This window comes from Primulina tabacum, chromosome 9 (assembly GCF_025594145.1).
Source record: "Primulina tabacum isolate GXHZ01 chromosome 9, ASM2559414v2, whole genome shotgun sequence".
Lineage (NCBI taxonomy): Eukaryota > Viridiplantae > Streptophyta > Magnoliopsida > Lamiales > Gesneriaceae > Primulina > Primulina tabacum.
The window spans coordinates 40,334,798-40,355,567 of record NC_134558.1 but is presented as its reverse complement, the minus strand read 5'-3'; the positions used below and the strand labels follow the sequence as shown (position 1 = coordinate 40,355,567).

The 20,770-nt window shown below is 36.9% G+C and overlaps 2 protein-coding genes across 3 annotated transcripts; one reads left to right on the top strand and one right to left on the bottom strand.

Annotated features, from left to right (window-relative positions):
- The first annotated feature begins 109 nt into the window (after positions 1-109).
- LOC142556195 (rhodanese-like domain-containing protein 8, chloroplastic) lies at positions 110-4,471 on the top strand. Its single transcript, XM_075667520.1, is given in 8 exon segments — positions 110-1,150; positions 1,295-1,348; positions 1,571-1,720; positions 2,000-2,147; positions 2,996-3,087; positions 3,270-3,377; positions 3,583-3,848; positions 4,194-4,471. Coding segments are annotated over 8 exon segments (1,314 nt in total). The 5' UTR covers positions 110-799; the 3' UTR covers positions 4,339-4,471.
- An 11,236-nt stretch (positions 4,472-15,707) lies between these two features.
- Positions 15,708-18,108, bottom strand: LOC142556193 (organelle RRM domain-containing protein 6, chloroplastic-like). Of its 2 annotated transcripts, none has more exons than XM_075667517.1 (4): positions 17,827-18,108; positions 16,699-16,767; positions 16,280-16,372; positions 15,708-16,079 (listed from the first exon to the last, which is right to left on the bottom strand). In XM_075667517.1, the coding sequence occupies exons 1-4, from the start codon at positions 18,062-18,064 to the stop codon at positions 16,051-16,053; spliced, it is 429 nt and encodes a 142-aa protein (XP_075523632.1). In that variant the 5' UTR covers positions 18,065-18,108; the 3' UTR covers positions 15,708-16,050. The 2 variants fall into 2 exon arrangements, with proteins under 2 accessions (XP_075523632.1, XP_075523631.1); XM_075667516.1 differs by having other exon boundaries at positions 16,266-16,372; positions 17,827-18,106.
- Positions 18,109-20,770: the final 2,662 nt, after the last annotated feature.

The following is a 20,770-nucleotide window of genomic DNA, read 5'->3' as shown; positions in this document are numbered from 1 at the left end:
TAAAAAGTAAACAATTCATCTGTTTTAAAGCTTGAGAAAATTGCAATAGCTTATCTAAGGTTGTTAAAAATCATAAGTATAGGATAAACTACAACGTACCGGCACTCCAGTATGAATAACCAAGAGTAAATGAATAAGGAACCACTTGAATTTCAAAGAGCTCCTTCAATTCATCAACTTTATGACCGTGGATTTCAGATAAATCTACGATTGAACTCAAAAGAAAATTCACATGACCAAGCAAGAATACTCTGTGATAGGTTTGATACGTGGCCTATCAAGCAAATACCTGATCAAGTGGAGAAAAAAACGAGAACTTGAATTATAGTAATGTACTTCAGTCCACACCCATTGAAGATTGAGTGGCGAGCTTCCATTTTTCCCTCGGAATTCGAAGGGCCAACAAATTGAAGTGCGCATCAAATTCACTGTAGTCTAACATCGCCTCCGCTGATTCTTCTGACAAAAAGCACAAAAAATATATAATCTTGTGTGTATGGTGTCAACCAACATGAACAGGTCCTGATTTCCGGTTTCGCATAAGATTTCTGGGCTCGCCTAGTACTTATAACAGGACGAGCATGGCCAAACGAAAGATTACAAATTGAGAAAATTATATGTCAAATTCAAACGGCATTTTGTTGTATATATATTTCCGGGGAAGATGGGTTAGGTTTTATTCGAGGTCAAGGGTAAATTTGTAATTTTGATTTGCAGGCTCGTGTCCCCACCATCCTAATCCAATTTACAACCAGGAACACTGAAGAGAAGCATCATTTTGGTTGCCATTAATTTAGCCATGGCCTGGTCCTGCACAATCGTCACATGGACGCCATTTCTCAAGCCCAGTACCTCCGACAAAAGAACTGAATACTCCTCATTCAGCAATGGAACCCAGTTTTTCAATTCCCCGCTTTATTCTCAATGCCTGATGAAATCTAAAAGTTATGTTTGGGGTAGATTTTGTTGCGATTTTAAAGAAAGATTCAGTCTTTCAGCGCTTGCGTCTACAAGTGGCAACTGGGTTGAGGTGGAGGCTGGTGCTCCCAGAGTGTACGAGGATGACGAGTTCGTGGTGGTTAATTTCTACCGCTTAGCGTTTGTTGAAGACCCAGAAATGGAAGTCTCTAAACATCTCTCTTTCATGCAGGTGATTTTATGCTTTGTTTCCTTTTGCTTTGTTTTGTGTGTTGCGTTTTTATAATCTCAGAATTTATTTTTAACATGTCTGTTGGTTTTTTGCTGCATATTTTGGTTGTTTTTTTTAGAATTTGCCTATTGATAATTAATCCAGGGTCGTGATATACGTGGCCGTATATATTTGAATGAGCAAGGAATTAATGCACAGGTATTCCTTTTTTCTTCTCTATTGATATTCTAATTGGTGGTCAGTTTCATACTTTGGCCAGTTCTAGCTGATAAACAGTTTGTTTTCGTTCGTTTTTTGATGTTATTATTGTGTCATGGTCACTGTCTTTAAATCTTCCAGCCAATCTATGTGTCTGATGTTTGGCTGAATCTTCGGTATGTAGCATTTTTACATTCTTACCTTACACTCCATCTTGTGCAGTACAGTGGTCCCGCAAAAGATGCCATGACATATGTTAATTGGGTGAGAGAAGATCATAGGTTTTCTGATATATTAGTTCAGCTCTCCCCTGGATATAATGGCCATGCTTTTCCGAAATTGAGATTGCGATATAAGCCATCCCTTGTACAGGCAAGATATATGGTTTATAACACCTACTGCCAACTGTTAATCGTTAATTTTCTTTCTTGCTTTTGGTGCTTATTTTCTACGATTTATGATACGTACTTTGTGAAACTCTGTACTTTTTACTGCTAGGACTAGAATCTTAGTAGCCTTCTAGACATATGATTAACTTTTTTGGCAGATTCTTTGTTTATCTGTACTGGGCAGCCCAGGAACCTATTATTTTCATTTCTGTTGAATTTTATTGATGTATTAATATATCTTGGGGTCCATTCTTTCTCCCAGTGGGAAGAGGGCATATCAGATCTCCCTTTGCTTGACCCGTCAATGCGAGCCACACCTCTTACACCATCTCAATGGAGGAGCAGACTGACAGCAGTTAATAAGATCGATAATTCATCAAACGCAGTTGTTCTTCTGGATGTGAGAAACGGTATTATCCTTTTTTTAGAAAAAAAAAATATTCTCGTTGCTGCTTTCTTCCTCTGGTTCATAGCATATTTCATGAATATAAAGTTTATTTACAACCAATGCACCAACTTAAATGGTAGAAAATTGGTTTCCCATGGTATGATCATTGGTTTAAGTAACATTGAGCGTGACATTTTAAAAATGGTTTGCTAGAGAACGTTACATTAGTGTCTTAATGCCAGAACCATTGCATGATTTTCAATGTTAAACTATTTGTAAATTTACCAGGAATGACTAGTTTTTCCATCGCATCTCGTTTGTCCTTTTTGTGTAACACATTATGATAATTTATTTTTCTATACATCTTCAATTCTACAATCCTCTGCCCCTGCGAACCATTTCATTACATTCCTTAATATATATATGAACTTCAAATTTATCTTACCCAATTCTGGTGTTACCTATTTTGTGTTGTTAAATTTAAGTTTTCTAACCCTAAGGATATATGGCTTCATGATTTGAACAAGGTGATCAACTCTATGGAATATCAACTATCCAAAGGTCATGCCTTTAGACTAATTAGCAAACATTAGATGAAATTGAGTGCAGCGACCATCCCTTTTTAAATGTTCCATTTCCTCACAAAGCCTAATATGCATGCAAACATGTAATTCATTGTGTTATTAGGCGGAAGCAAGTGTTTATTGAAATATAATTTACAAACAATAGTATGGCACTCCAATTTACATCTCATTGAGTCTCAAATTCCCTCTTGTTTTTGTTTTTGTTCAATCTAGAATGATATTCCGTTCCATTTGTTCAAATATTCTTTTAGTGTTTATGGGACATAATTAAGCCACATGTTTTAAGGTTATGAATGGGATGTTGGTCACTTCCAAGGGGCACAGCGTCCTGATGTAGATTGCTTCAGAAGCACGTCGTTTGGCCTACCGGAGTCGGAGGTAGTGCCTTCTTTTGATATTTTACTTGCTGAAAACCCCTAGGTCCTAATACATCCTTCAAGAAATTTCCTATATTATCCGTATGAAATTAATCGGAGTTGGCATAACACACACATACATTCAAGAAATTTGACCCACCCTTGACGGAACACAGCCTTATTTTGCACCGATTTTGTGTCCAGGTTCTGGCTTCAGATCCTTTGTCTGCTGTTGATAAAGAGAGAACAGATATATTGATGTATTGTACTGGAGGAATCCGCTGCGACATATACTCCACAATTCTCAGGTCAATCTTGTGAATATTGATGCTTTTCATGTCCTGTTCTTGTTAAAACAATTTCTATGGTGCATCGGATTGCTTGATTCTGAAATTTGAATCTTGGAAGGTGCAATATGCTATTTATATTTTTTATTTTTCAAGCTCTCAAAAACATGTAATCAAATAAAGAAATTGCTTTGTTATACTTTAAGTTTCTTGTTTGTGTGACAGGCAACGGGGCTTTTAAAAATTTGTATACTCTAAGTGGAGGAGTTTCTCATTACCTCGAGACTGAAGGTTCTGTTGGATGGGTTGGAAATTTGTTTGTTTTTGATGGCCGTCTTTCCCTCTCACCTTTTACCTACAAGCCCGAAATTTGTTCTGATCCAAGAAGAAAGCAAGAAGTGTACCATTCGTTTGCGAAATGCTACATATGTGCTGCTCAAGTTTCTGAGTTGAGGCATCGCAACTGCGCCAATCTTGACTGCAACCTGCTTTTTCTGTAAGTTTTCGTTCTCCTAGAATCAATAGTCAATTTTGTGAATGGTACGTCTAAAAAAATGTGTCCGGGAGAGAATAATACGATTGATATGCATAACTTCGAAGAGCCTTTTTTCCTTCTGTCTCAAGATATGGATATTATTTGATAGGATGTTACTTATTTAGTTAGGTTTAGGTAGTATTTGTAAATGTTTTTAAAATTTATTATGGATTTTTATTTATAAAATTTTGCGAATTTATAAAAGAAAAATCCAACCACTTTGTCACTTAGCTTTTGCATTTATATGATATTCCTTTTTTTTAGCAACCCTGTTATTGCTGAATGTGATCGGGTTCGCTTTTGCAGATGCTGCTTGAAGTGTGTGAATGACTTCAGAGGATGCTGTTGCATGAACTGCATGTCGGCCTCTCGGCTTAGACCTGTGCTACCAGGGCATCGGAGATACCAAAAGTGGCATAATTATCGAGATCTGTAGTTGCAAGACAGGTGAAAATGAATCCTCTATTGCAGGGTTTGTTTGATGCTTACCTTTGGGTTACCGGGTTGATCCTAATGATCATGAATGGATCACGTGTATTTTTTCACGTATTCCAAAACATTGTATCACATGAAAATAGATATGGTGCATTCATGGTCATTAGATCAGAATCTCTGTCATGCAGTGCTCATGAAACGCGTGTTGACAATGCATATATTTACAAAAAATAATATTTTTTTTAAATTGGTGATTCAAATAGAAGATATGTCTCACAAAATTGACATGAGTTTTTGTGTCAATGTAATTGAATAAAAATTAAAAAGAAACGATATAATGGCTTTGTTGTGTATTAAAATATAGCATAGTTTGTGTATTACTGTTTAATGAAGTATGAATACCCTAGAAAAAACTGTTCGTGGTACTTTTACGTGATCATTCAAATATATCCTTCTAATTATGTTTGAGTCGTATTAATTAATTATCTATTTAAACTTACAATTATATTAATGAAAACGGTTTCACATTTTCCACCACCAAATCTCATCCATGGTGAGAAAAGATCATTCCACTCATTAACCGTTCATCTCTCCTCGTTCTCATGGTTTCATGCTTCCTTCAAGAAGATTTATTATTCTAACAGTTAACATATGTATTGTGTGTGTCAGTTCTAGTTTTGAAATACTTACCTTATTACAAACTAAAAGTACGAACACTTAATTAATGCTGGCAACCATTTGAGAATATCATGGGTGAATTTAGCGCTGTGACTTTGAAAAGAAGTATTTTTCGTTGAGATATTTTCAAGTTTAACTATTAAAGTTTAGAGTAGGTTTTTGTAAGACGGTCTTATGAATCTTTATATGTAAGACAGATAACCCTACTGATATTCACAATAAAAAAATAATAGTTTTATACCTGGTGTTCGAACAGATTATTAAAGCTAGCATGGGCAATTTGGCATCAATCATTCAATCTAAGATAACTTTCTATAATTTCACAGTTTACGTAATCTTATATTTACTTACCTTTTTAACCTCAGGTAACCTGGGATTCAAGTATCGATGGCGAGAGACATTTCAATCCAAATGAGATTTGTGGGGTCCTTAGCTCCTAATCGTTATTACAATGCAATCTGATTAGGGTTAACTAATTACAGCGGAAAACGAGTTTAAAATTTCTTTACAATGAGCCCGAAATATTTCTTCTATAATATAAATACTAAAAATAGTATTTAATCTCACATCATAAAACACGCACACACGTAATCAAAGCCAATCACATACAAACAATTCATATCCTCGGGACATGCCCCGGTATATAGATACATATATACTGGGAACAAAATATAACCTCAACTCAAACTGTGACTCCCTCCAGAAGCACCCTCTCCGGTCTCCTGATATCCTGGAGTACCTGCCATTGTCCACACACAAAGACAACAACAGCCCTCCTTGGGGGTGAGCAAAGCTCCGTATGGAACAATCAATCATATATACCACAAGTATCTAAGCAATGATATATGGTATGCAATGCATGTATGTCGTGGAGGTATCGGGTCAAATGCCCATCCACCGAGCACATGTCAGAATCAATCGAATCGCTATCAAATCAATGCTCGAGCTGGCACACCGGCCAATATGGGATACTCGTATGATAGCGTCGGCAAAGCGCCATCAAATCCCAAATCTCATATCCAATCATATGGGACCACAATTGTCTATGCTTTACGGTTCATATAATACCGGCATAGCGATTGTGTTCACAAACCCCGGAATCCAATCCAATCATATCAAGGTATCCAAGGATCATAGCTCAACGTGCATGTCATGTATCGATGTATGCATAAAATGATGTGTGTTAACAAAACATTTATTTTATACATCGATATCTCAATCTCAATGTCATGTATGCCACATCAATCAACAATTAAGGCATATAGACACATAATCTCATTCCAATCAATCAAATCAATCCGACATATATCATATAATACAGATACCTGTCGTATGTTACCCGGTCGCAACATACCTCAATTCTTCGTTTCCAGTTGATGTAGCCTGAAGATATTGATATTACACTTTATCTACATCAATAATATACTCATTCCAATCAATAACATACTCCAAAATCATTAATATGAGTTTCAAATATCATTTGAAACTTCAAAACTTCACATCAAATCAAATTCATATCATAATTCAATTCCGACTTCGAATATAACTTTATTGTCGGTTATTCTACTACATACAGGAAATTCAACTTCAAATACATGCTATTCCAGCACTTTGATATTTAGAGCTGCTGGAACCAGAAGAAAATTACCTCAGTCAGAAGCCCTCAACGCGAAGATCACAAATATATCATTTGTTTCGCGTTTAGACAGCGTTTCGAAGTCGACTCGGACGAAAGAAATTTAAATTCCCTCGTATTCTCTCGAACTCTCGGTAGGTGAAATGAAGGAAGAAAGAACAAAATCTAATCTTTATCCTCACCGCCTACGCGCTCGGGCGGTAGAATTCTCGCGCCCGAGCGCGAGACATTCTGCCCCCGGCTTTCAAATGCACCGCGCTCGGGCGGTCAAAAACTAGCGCTCGGGCGCGGCATGTCCTGTTCGATTATCACTTGCATCGCGCTCGGGCGGTTGCAACATACCGCTCGGGCGCGAAGTGTTCTGCCCGAATACTCAAAATTTTTACCTTGGCGCTCGGGCGGTCATTTTCTACCGCCCGGGCGCCACTCGTTCTGTACAATTATTTATGTTTGTACTAAATTGGCGTCCGGCCTCTCCACTCGAGCTCTTACAGCGTCAATTCATATTCAATATTCATTTTCTCAATTTCATTGTCATAATATACATCAAATGTATAATCACATATCAAATTCCTGAATTATCGATAATCATATAAGATTTACGATAATACGATACACGGTCCTTACATTTCTCCCCCTCTTAAAAGATTTCGTCCTCGAAATCTCAAACATCTCTATATACATAACATTGGCAAACATACATATGTCACCAGTTATAGTACATATCAAAACTAAAATCAGAAAAAGGATCAGAATACATCGAATACAATGGAACAGATGTCATAGAATCAAACAAATGCGGATACGAATCTCGCATCTTGCTCTCCAATTCTCACGTTGATTCTTCAGCACCATGTCGTGTCCATTGCACTCGTACTAAAAGAATCGATTTATTTCTCAATATCTTTTCCTTTCGATCCATAATTCGAACAGGTTGTTCGACATAGGAAAGAGAAGGATCAAGTTTCACCTCATCAGGTGCAAGTACATGTGATGGATCCGGTTCATATTTCCTCAGCATAGAAACATGAAACACATCGTGAATAGCAGATAGAGCTGGTGGCAATGCCAATCGATATGCAAGATCACCAACTCGATCCAGAATTTCCTATGGACCAACATATCGAGGAGATAATTTCCCTCGCATGCCAAATCGAACAGTGCCTCTAAAGGGAGATATTTTCAAAAACACTCTGTCACCTTTCTGGAATTCCAAGGGTCGTCTTCGTTTATTCGCATAACTCGTTTGACGATCCTGAGCAGCTTTCATCCACTGCCGAATCAACTGAACCTTATCGTTCATTTCCTGTATCATTTCAGGTCCAGTCAATTGTCTCTCACCAATCTCATCCCAGAATAACGGTGATCTACATCGTCTCCCATATAGAGCTTCAAACGGTGCCATACCGATACTCGTCTGAAAGCTATTATTATAAGAAAATTCGACCAATGGTAAGACATCTTGCCATCCCATTCTGAAGTCCATCACAACAGCACGCAACATATCCTCTAACGTTTGAATCGTACGCTCGGTCTGGCCATCAGTTTGAGGATGATAAGCAGTACTCATAGCCAAACGCGTACCCATCGCTTCCTGAAAACTACCCCAGAATTTGGAAGCAAACCTGGGATCACGATCAGATACAATTGAGACTGGCACACCATGCAGTCTCACTACATTCTCGATGTATAAACGGGCCATTCTTTTATAGGGATAAGTCCGCTCATACGGAATAAAATGCGCAGATTTCGAAAGTCGATCAATAATAACCCAAATAGCATCACAGCCCTTGGGCGAACGAGGTAAATGAGTCACGAAGTCCATAGCAATATGTTCCCAATTCCACTTTGGGATTTCGAGACTATGGAGTAAACCTCCAGGTTTCATTCTTTCGGCTTTTACTTGCTGGCAGACAAGACATTTCGAAATAAACTCAGCAATGTTCTTCTTCATACGTTTCCACCAGAATTGAGGTCTCAATGTCAAATACATCTTTCGACCTCCAGGGTGAATACTATATTTACTACAATGTGCTTCTCGAAGAAGGGCAGATTTCAAATCAAAATCATCAGGAACTACCAGCCGACCATTAAGTCGTAAAGAACCATCAGAAGAAATCTGGAATCCAGATTGATGTCCTGGCGATACCAGTTCTTTCGACTTTTGGATCTGAGCATCGCTTCGTTGGGCCTTTCGTATCTTCGATATCAAATTCGGCTCAATTTGCAATGCTGAGACAGTGACAGAATTCCAATTCGAGTGAAAAGTCCAGCCAGAAGTACATATATCCTCATGTACCTTGGCGACACTGACAGAAGCTAAAACAGAATCATAAACTTTACGGCTCAAGGCATCCGCAGTAACATTCACCGATCCAGGGTGATATTGAATCTCACAATCAAAATCTTTCAGGAGATCCATCCACCTGCGTTGCCTCATATTCAGATCAGATTGAGAAAAGAGATATTTCAGACTTTTATGGTCCGAATAAATAACAAACTTTTCTCCGTACAAGTAATGGCGCCAAATCTTCAAAGCAAACACAATGGCAGCCAATTCGAGATCATGAACATGATAACGTGTTTCATGAGATTTCAATTGACGAGACGCATAAGCAACCACTTTGCCATGTTGCATCAGAACACAGCCCAAACCTTTACCAGACGCATCTGTACAAACCACAAATCCTCCGGTACCTGAAGGAATCGTAAGCACAGGTGCTGTGGTCAATCTGGTCTTCAATTCAAGAAAACTAGCTTCACATTCATCTGACCAAATGAATCGCTGATTCTTCTGTGTCAGTTGAGTAATAAGTTTAGCTATTTTCGAAAATCCTTCAATAAAACGTCGATAATATCCCGCTAAACCCATGAAGCTACGGATCTCAGGAACATTCGTAGGTCTTGGCCAATTCAATACAGCTTCGACCTTCGCAGGATCAACATATATGCCATGTCTCGAAATGACGTGGCCCAGAAATACCACTTTGTCCATCCAGAACTCGCATTTGGACAATTTAGCATACAAATGACTAGTACGAAGAGTTTGAAGTACCAGTCTCAAATGTTCAGTATGCTCCTTTTTCGATTTCGAATAGACAAGAATATCATCAATAAAAACAATAACGAATCGGTCTAGATAATTCCGAAAGACCCGATTCATTAAATTCATAAAGATAGCAGGAGCATTCGTAAGACCAAAAGGCATAACCAAGAATTCATAGTGGCCATACCTCGTACGAAAAGCAGTTTTGGGCACATCTTCGTCTCGAACTCGTACTTGATGATACCCAGAACGAAGATCAATCTTCGAGTATACAGAAGTACCTTGAAGCTGATCAAACAAATCATCAATACGAGGAAGTGGGTACTTGTTCTTCACAGTAGCCCGATTCAGTTGCCTATAATCAATACACATTCGCATAGTACCATCTTTCTTCCGAACAAATAAAACTGGAGCTCCCTAAGGCGATACACTCGGTCGAATATATCCCTTATCGAGAAGATCATGCAATTGTTCTTTCAATTCTTTCAATTCCAGAGGTGCCATGCGATAGGGAGCTTTAGAAATAGGCGCAGTCCCAGGCACAAGATCAATACTAAACTCAACTTCTCGATGAGGAGAAAAATCAGGAATCTCATCGGGAAATACATCTGGGAATTCTTTCGCAACGGGAATCTCAAATAAAGAAGACTCCTTCTTCGAAATATCAATAGCGTAGATAAGATAACCTTCATCACCGCTAGTCAACAATCGGGACATTTCCAAAGAAGATACCAATGGAATTTTGGCTTGGGAACCCTTGCCATAAAAATTCCACTTGGGTCCATCAATCGGTCGAAATCGAACCACTCCATGACAACAATCAACAGTAGCTCGATTTGTTGTCAAGATATCCATGCCAACAATACAATCAAAGTCGTGCATTGGGAGGACAATCAAATTCAGAAATACCACATTATCCTCATATATCAATACACAATTATGCACAACTTTCTCAGACAAAATAATCTTCCCTGCTGGCGTGGCTATCGACAAAGTATCATACAACGGGGTACACTCAATATCGTGAGATGCAACAAATGCATGAGATATGAATGAATGAGATGCTCCTGTATCAAATAAAACACGTGCAGGATAATCGCAAAGCGTGCAAATACCTGCAATCACGCCTCCAGGAGCTTCTCTCGCCTGATCCTCAGTCATGGCGTACACTCTCACTTGGGGAGGAACTTGGGCACTCTGACCACCCGGTCCTCGATATCGTGGGACACTTGACTGCTGAAACGATGGAACAGGAACAGTAGGTCTCGTCATACCAGGGCCACCTCTAAATCCTGGCTGGGGTTGAGCAGAAGTTGTACCCCTGTTCGGACATACTCGAGAGAAATGGTCTTCCTGCCCACATTGATAACAAGTACCAAACATACCTCGACACTGCTCGATAGTATGTTTACCCCCACAATGGCTACAATAGGGTGCAATCACAGGATCCCCTTTCTGTGATCCACTAGAGCTCGAAGAAGCGAAGAAACAGAACCAGTCTTCTTGAACTTCTTACCTCTCGGCCTCAAAGTAGGTTGCTGAGCTGACATCGGAGGTGGAGGGGTATACTGTGGACCTCCTCTCCTAAGTCCAGCCTCGGCTGCCTTGGCTCGTTCAACTGCCTCTGCGTAGCTGGTAGGCAATCCAGAAACAACATAAGTATATAAGACAGGATGTAATCCATTTACAAACCTGTTATATTTTGCCTTCGCATTCCCAGCTACGTGAGGTGCATACTTCAACAGAGTAGAAAATTTCGAAGCATACTCCGCAACAGACTTCGTTCCCTGCTGCAGATTATTGAATTCATTCTCCTGAGCAGTATAATAAGAATGAGGGGAATACTGCTCCAAAAACTGGGCCTTGAAGACATCCCAAGTGACTTCAATCCCGGCTTCTTTCAATCCAATCTCAGCGGCTTCCCACCAAGATTTAGCTCGGTCCTTCAACTGATAAAGAGCAAGTTTCAATCTCCGAGCCTTAGAATATTCCACAATATTAAACAAGTGCTCGATATCTTTTAGCCAGGCCTCAGCTCTTTCAGTACTCTCAGTGCCAAAGAACCTCGATGGTTCAAATCCTGGAATCGAGCCATCACCACATCCATGGACAATCCTTCAAATTGCCCAACAATCCTCTCAGTACTGCTACTCGCAGTCTCATTTGTGGGATCCATCTACAAATCAAAAGATGAATATCACAATTTCATAATCTCATCATCTCATATCGTCAGTCGCATCAAATACTTACTCAATTCAAATCAAATAAGAGCAAGTAATACAAATAAATCAAACACAAGCGCACAATTCATTTGTGCCTATTCAAGTGTACACAAGACTCAATCGAGCATTCCCAGCTATGCTCTGATACCACTCTGTGTGGGGCCCTTAGCTCCTAATCTTTATTACAATGCAATCTGATTAGGGTTAACTAATTACAGCGGAAAACGAGTTTAAAATTTCTTTACAATGAGCCCGAAATATTTCTTCTATAATATAAATTCTAAAAATAGTATTTAATCTCACATCATAAAACACGCCCACACGTAATCAAAGCCAATCACATACAAACAACTCATATCCTCGGGACATGCCCCGGTATATAGATACATATATACTGGGAACAAAATATAAACCTCAACTCAAACTGTGACTCCCTCCAGAAGCACCCTCTCCGGTCTCCTGATATCCTGGAGTACCTGCCATTGTCCACACACGAAGACAACAACAGCCCGCCTTGGGGTGAGCAAAGCTCCGTATGGAACAATCAATCATATATACCACAAATATCTAAACAATGATATATGGTATGCAATGCATGTATGTCGTGGAGGTATCGGGTCAAATGCCCATCCACCGAGCACATGTCAGAATCAATCGAATCGCTATCAAATCAATGCTCGAGCTGGCACACCGGCCAATATGGGATACTCGTATGATAGCGTCGGCAAAGCGCCATCAAATCCCAAATCTCATATCCAATCATATGGGACCACAATTGTCTATGCTTTACGGTTCATATAATACCGGCATAGCGATTGTGTTCACAAACCCCGGAATCCAATCCAATCATATCAAGGTATCCAAGGATCATAGCTCAACGTGCATGTCATGTATCGATGTATGCATAAAATGATGTGTGTTAACAAAACATTTATTTTATACATCGATATCTCAATCTCAATGTCATGTATGCCACATCAATCAACAATTAAGGCATATAGACACATAATCTCATTCCAATCAATCAAATCAATCCGACATATATCATATAATACAGATACATGTCGTATGTTACCCGGTCGCAACATACCTCAATTCTTCGTTTCCAGTTGATGTAGCCTGAAGATATTGATATTACACTTTATCTACATCAATAATATACTCATTCCAATCAATAACATACTCCAAAATCATTAATATGAGTTTCAAATATCATTTGAAACTTCAAAACTTCACATCAAATCAAATTCATATCATAATTCAATTCCGACTTCGAATATAACTTTATTGTCGGTTATTCTACTACATACAGGAAATTCAACTTCAAATACATGCTATTCCAGCACTTTGATATTTAGAGCTGCTGGAACCAGAAGAAAATTACCTCAGTCAGAAGCCCTCAACGCGAAGATCACAAATATATCATTTGTTTCGCGTTTAGACAGCGTTTCGAAGTCGACTCGGACGAAAGAAATTTAAATTCCCTCGTATTCTCTCGAACTCTCGGTAGGTGAAATGAAGGAAGAAAGAACAAAATCTAATCTTTATCCTCACCGCCTACGCGCTCGGGCGGTAGAATTCTCGCGCCCGAGCGCGAGACATTCTGCCCCCGGCTTTCAAATGCACCGCGCTCGGGCGGTCAAAAACTAGCGCTCGGGCGCGGCATGTCCTGTTCGATTATCACTTGCATCGCGCTCGGGCGGTTGCAACATACCGCTCGGGCGCGAAGTGTTCTGCCCGAATACTCAAAATTTTTACCTTGGCGCTCGGGCGGTCATTTTCTACCGCCCGGGCGCCACTCGTTCTGTACAATTATTTATGTTTGTACTAAATTGGCGTCCGGCCTCTCCACTCGAGCTCTTACAGCGTCAATTCATATTCAATATTCATTTTCTCAATTTCATTGTCATAATATACATCAAATGTATAATCACATATCAAATTCCTGAATTATCGATAATCATATAAGATTTACGATAATACAATACACGGTCCTTACAAGATCCCTCCTCCATGGCCCAAAAAGAAACCCCCTCCATCCTTGCCCCTCGTAAAGTTGATTCAGTTACTGCAGAATCCATGGTTTCACCTCAACCTGAAAGATCACCCTCTTCAGATGTTACTTTTGCCAACAGAGAGAATCTCTCGCCAACCTCGGGTTTTCAACAGTTTGTTCTGATCCTGAGATTCATAAAATTTGCGTTTCTCCAGCCGCTTCGTGTGCTACTGATTCGCAGAACGATAATGATATGTGACATCTGTCCTAACTTATAAAGAAGATATTTATTTTAATTACTCTCTGAAAGTATCTTCTGTTTCAGTCCCGGCCGATAACTCCACCACGCTATCTTACTTATTCATTTATGCTGCCACCAAATTCAGCTGAGAGCTCTTACAAGTTGAATTTGAGATTTTTTCTCCCTTTATGGGCATGCAGAAATTTGAGTTGACTTCTCAAACGACTTTTTCCATGGATCATACATCTACTGAAGAATCTTGTGCTAGTATTAAACTATTTGGAAAAACCGTTATTGTGAGAGATCTGTCAAAACAGTCTTTACAACTCATTGAGAACTCTAAATCTTTACCACTTGATCGCATGGATGGGACCCCAGAAAACAATAGCGAGAAGCTCTTTCAAAACTTGCATGCGCATAAGTCTTGAATTTGTCCCAAGTACGGTAACTCCCTTCAGTTTGCCAACTCATTTGTTGAAGAGCGTTCCTAGCCACATGGAGAACGTTTTTGGATTGTCTTGGTGGTATTGGTACCAAAGGCGGGTCTACAATCATCTCAATTTATGCAAGCTAAAGGCAGCAGAAAGGGTCGAAGATCTTCTACGTGCAGAAGCGGGCAAAGAAGATCTTCAAAAGAAAGTGTCTTTTGGCTGGCTCAAACAATGGATCAATCTGTGAAGAATACAATCATGAAAATCAGGATATTGAGTCCCACCAGTCAGAGCATACGGCGAATTCTGGTAAAAAATAATGGTGAAGGGTTTTGTTCCGTACAAGCGGTGTTTATCAGAGAGGGAAGACAAGTCAGCCATGTCATTTCTTCAAGTATGGGAGAGTCGACCAGCTCGTGTTTGCTCATAGCTCATCACAATTGATAACCCCGGGTCGAGGAATCTTTCTAACCATTGTTTATTTTATGTCGAAATTTATGATTTTATTAACTTTTGAGTTGCCAGCCATTCTTGTAAAGAAATCTGAACCATGTGTGTTAGCTAACGCCGATGGTGTCAACATCCTTGTGCAACAGAGCTGTCAATTGTGATATAATTTTCTTTGACCAAGTTACTACTCAATTCCTAGTCGATGTATGAACAGGAATTACGTACATTAATTGTTTCCTGAGTAACCAAAACATTTTCATTTCTGATTTTGGAACTTCAGACGCTGTTACAAAGGTAAGTTTGTACTGAAGTTTTGCTGCACATGCTGTTTCTTGGTGTGTGTATTTCTATTTCCTGCCTTCTATGGTTTCTTGCCACATCAACAATGACACTGCATGAGTCGCATGCCTCTTCACTTGATCGTATTGAGAGATTGTAGTCAGAGGTATGTTGATCGTATCGTGAATCCATTGATTATATTATAGATTTTATGATATATGTATGCTATTGTTTTTTGAAGAAAATATAATTGAATGTAGATTTCAATTATATACACAGACACGTTTACGTTGTGGGGATCTTCTTTTTAAATTTCAAGTGATTCGTACTAGGTTATAATATAGGAACATAAATAAAATAGTAATATTTGACTTTAATTTTGAAAATAGAAGAAATAAAGAGACTCTTATGCCTTATCATCACTACTGACTGGTAGCAACTGGTAAAAGATTCAGTACAATTTAGTGCATTTGTAATTGTATACCATTCAACACTTGCTGTTCAAAAAGGGTGAATTTAGTATGGTGGAGCGTACCGTGCTTGCAGTATGTCAATTTAGCTAGGTAACCAAAACAGATGACCAAAAACTTGGATGAAATATAGTTGATCGCCTAGCAGGCGTGAGGCAACCGGAGTAGCCTTCTTGCAGTATCTTTTTCTTCACATGCTATTGTGAAGGTCACTCCAGCTCTCTCTCTCCAGGTTTCTGCTTGAGCCCTTCACGAAGGTCACTTCTGGATTTTGCTACCTCAACAAAGATTACTCGGCCATCGAGAAACTGCAAGGACGTTGGGAAGCCAATTCAAAACGAGAGAAAAATTGTCGAAAGGGACAGAGATTACTCGTACATCTAAATTTCTACATTTGTATCCTGAAATATCAAGTGTTTTAAGAGAATCTTCCAATCTGCAATCTAGACTTTTTTACGTGCGTGTGCGCGTGTGTAGGCCACCTACAGACTTACCTTCCCATGCATACCTTCAATGGCTTTCTTAGACTCCTCTGCCATGGCATATCTTAAGAATGCAAATCCCCTCGGCCTGTTCGCAATCTTATCCATCACCAAATTCACTATAATAATGATAACACATGATCTCATTTTAGAATCTTGAAACCCATAATTCAACCATTTGTGTGGGTTGAAAAATAATTTATCAGATTTAATATCCATTTAAATCATATCCACGATTCTGATTTCTGAAACAACACAGCACTATTAACAATATTGTAAAGAGAAACACCGGGATTGATGATTTTTGGTTACTTCAAGGTATCATGCTCAAATTACCAATTGACAGATTTAAAATTTAACAAAAATAAAATCCTTGATACAAACCCAACAGAAAAGAGCTTTCAATAAAGAATCTGATACCCAAGTTTTGTGATGCAATTCTGACCTTCAACGAGCTCACCAAAGTTTTCGAATGCATTTCTTAGACTCTCCTCTGTGGTCCTAAAAGAGAGCCCTGATAAAACAAAAACAAAAAACCATCGAGACATTCAGAACATAGTTGGAAACACAATTCTCACACACAATCATGGGGGATTGCCCATCAGCATACAATAACGAAGTTCAGAATTCGTTGCCACAGCAAGTCATTCTAGATGCGCACAAGAAATTTAATGACCGATAATAGTTATTTTTATTACTACTACTACAACTACAATGGTTGTTGACTTGATCCAGGAAATCCATTCCTACATACCATAATTCAAGTGAAATATCATACCTAGGAGTGTAAGAGAGCCAATCCACTTGCATCAAAGTTCAACTCAACCAAGCCGACTAGTAGTATCTCGGTCGAGCTCCAAGTTACAATTTTTTTATTATTTAAATTACTATTCTATTAATACTTTTTCACAAAATTATTTTTACGTAACTAACTTTGTAAAGGTCATAAGATACTTTTGTTCTACCTCAACTCAAGATCGTGTGGGAAGATCATGTTTAGGTTGATGGCTAGCATTCTCTGAGGGAGTGGCAGATTGCCTTGAAATTTCGTAAAGGATGTGAAGAATGAGCTTTCCACTCTCCAGTGTTTTGCAAGAGTTTAATTTCTAAATTTACCTCCCTAATCAGACTTGTGACAGATTATGCGCATGAGAGCTAAACTTAAGCTCGAGCCACTTGGAAACGACTCGAGTCTAGATTAATAATCTAGAATAGGTTCAGGTAGAGATCGAACTCGAGCTAGAGCACATTTCATAGTCCCCGCGATTCAAACATCCTGCAAAGGTATACAGCTTATTGATGACTGATGACTCTTGTTTTAAATTTCAGAGTTTGAACTGTTCTAAGCTACATCGAATGGAAACTTTCCCTAACAAAATTCAGCAAATTACATATGAATATAATATTAAGTTTGCAACCACCAGTACATATCGCATAGAAACACTGTTGAAGAGGCACTAAAAATTTCCAGAAAACACAGTTACCAATACTTTAATTACCAAAAAAAAAAAAAGTTAAAGGGGGGGAGAGAGAGAGAGAGAGAGAGAGAGAGAGAGAGAGAGAGAGAGCTGACCGCTAACGAAGAGTTTGGTGGAAGGATTGAAATGCGTTCTCGACGCAGAAGAAGGCGGACGACTAGGTGGGAGATACGCCGCAATTAGGAGATTACATTCTCGAACTCCACTTACAAGCTTGTTGGGCTTAAGAGGTGCGGAGTAGAAGACTATTTCCGATATACTTCCCGGTGGCGGCAGCGGCGTCGCAAGGAGAGGGCGAGGTCGAATGTGCTGGTTGAAGGTTGCGGTGGCCATTACCGTCGTCTAATGATATCCCCACACGATTGACTGATTAAACTAATCTTTTACGCATTTTATACGAACCCCCTTCAAGTTTCTTAAAATAATATTTTGGTACCTCAGAAACTATCAAATAGCAATTCATAGCAGTCTAGTTTCGAATGGAAATTATTTCAAATTGACGAGATTAAAAAAAATCATGAAATGTTAAATGAATATTTAAAAAAAAACACAGTAATTCGTATTAAAAAGTTTTCTATGTATCATTTCTTCTATATATAAAAGCAGAGTTTTTGCAAAAAATAGTAATTTCCCGTCAAAAAGCCATTTTTAAAAAGGAAAGATTTACATGAATATTGACACATGTGTACTGCAATAAATGATCATTTCAATTATTGTTTGCATTGATTTTAATTCATTTAATTCAATTTTAAATTCAGTTAATTTTTATATTAATTCAAATGTAATTTATGTATTATATGTTTTTTATTTTTTTTACTCAAATTAAAACTAAACTCTATTAAAAACATAAACTACATTAAAAATTTTGCATTGATTATATCAGTCGATTTAATTAAAAACTGTATAAATAAATTTAAAATACAAATGATTGCAATGTTCAGTATCACTCATGAGATAAATCATTCAAAAATAAATTTTCTATTTTAAGTAATTTTGTGCCCAAATTACTTACTAAAAAAGAAATACAATATTTTATTAGTTTATTTAATTTTTCTAAAAATAAAATTGGTTGACCGTAGAAGTTATCACTACAACAAGGTTTTCCAATGAACATTAATTTACCATTTAATAATCATAAATTTTTTATCCCAAATACATATTATTTTGAAATTATCTTCATTTGAAAGAATTAATGCGTTGTAGTTTTTTTCCAAAACTATATGAATATTGTATATATTGAATTGTCTTTTTAAAAATTCAAATAAGAGAGTACAAAAAAATTAAAAGAGATATATTCAAAAGAGTTTCAAATGGACGTTAAATTACTCTCAATAAACATGTATATTACCATCAATAATCAGAAATGTTTGACACTCAATGGAGGCAATTCGAGATTTCCATAATTTGAAAGAGTTACGTTAATATATGGTATAATTTTTGTCCCTTGAGATGTCTTATTTGAATTTTAAATTATAAATAATGCAATATTGCATATTATATTAGAAGTCAATTTTACACTATTTATCTTACTAAATTTATCTAATCCAAAATTGAATTCTAAAATGACTCCTCTTTTCAGCACCATATATGAGTTGAATCATTTCAAAATGTAATGTTCGTTTAAATTTAGATTTATTCGTTGTTATGAACTACCTACATATGGAAACAACGATAACAACGAGACATTAAGTTTGAAATATGTCTTTCATGGTCAAGAAATAAAAATATTTTTCATCTATTTGTACAAAATTTTAATTACTGCGTATCACTAATGTGACAATTTTCTTCTATATTAAAAAGTTCACGGATTCATGATAATATAAAATTTCCCGTAATTGAAGTGATTAAACCAATTATAAAGAAAGTAAGCATCTTATTAGAAGACATGTTATAAAATTTATTGACATTGTTTTGGAATACATAATAAATGTGAATTAAATAACTTTTCTGATTTATGCATAATTTACTTAGGATCACATATTTCATTTTTTTTCAGAATAATAGGCTGTTGTGTATATTATGAATAAATTTTGTAAATAAAATCAGAACTCATTTGGATAAAGATATTGATGAAACAATTATTGTTATCATTCAAATGTGTCGAACATGTGTCATGTCATAAAATTGTTTGTGAATGTGGATTTAAACGAAATTACTGAATTTTTAAAAAATTATTTCTCATTAATTTTATTGAATGTGATTTAAAAATATTTTTTATCACATGTTAAAAAATAATAAAATATAACTTCTCGAAAATTAAAGAATTAAGGTTGGTGGCCAACATCAATACACTAAACACGATAAGCATCATGTCATTATCTTAGGCTAACACAATCATAAATTTTGATATATGATAGTGATTATTAGCCAAAAAAAATTAATCGACATACGTTGTATTTAAGAAATTTTTTAAATATAAGCGAAAAAATAGTTTTATTTTTATTTTTTTAATTATATTTTTTTAATTTAAATATCTATTCATTTTTCACTAATTTTTAATAATATCATCACGTGCATCGGAAGGGTTAAATACTAGTATATATATATTACAATATTCTAGGAAAAAATACTAATAATATATATCCACAAAAAATCATACGAGGTCGTCTCACGGATCATAAAAAATATTACTTTTAATCAAAAATAATATTTTTTACAATAATATGAAACAGATCAACTCGTCTCAAGAATAACGTCTCTATATCCATGACACTGTACCTACTCTTACCTATTTTAGAGACAAAATAATATTATTGTCATAAAAAGCAATATTTAGCAGTTAAAATACTACTAACAATCTAGAAAATTATATTGACAGTAAATTTTCTTCTTACAAGTTAATAAAATTACCATCTTTCTTTAAATTACTAGAACTTTAATTATATACACTATAAATAGGTAATTAAAATAAGTTACTAACTATAATCTTAAAATATAATCAAGTATCTTTCTCAAAATTAAAATTACAATATCCATCTAAAAATAATATTAATTTTCACTAAAAAAAATTAATAAAGTTTTGATTTTAGTTTACATCGT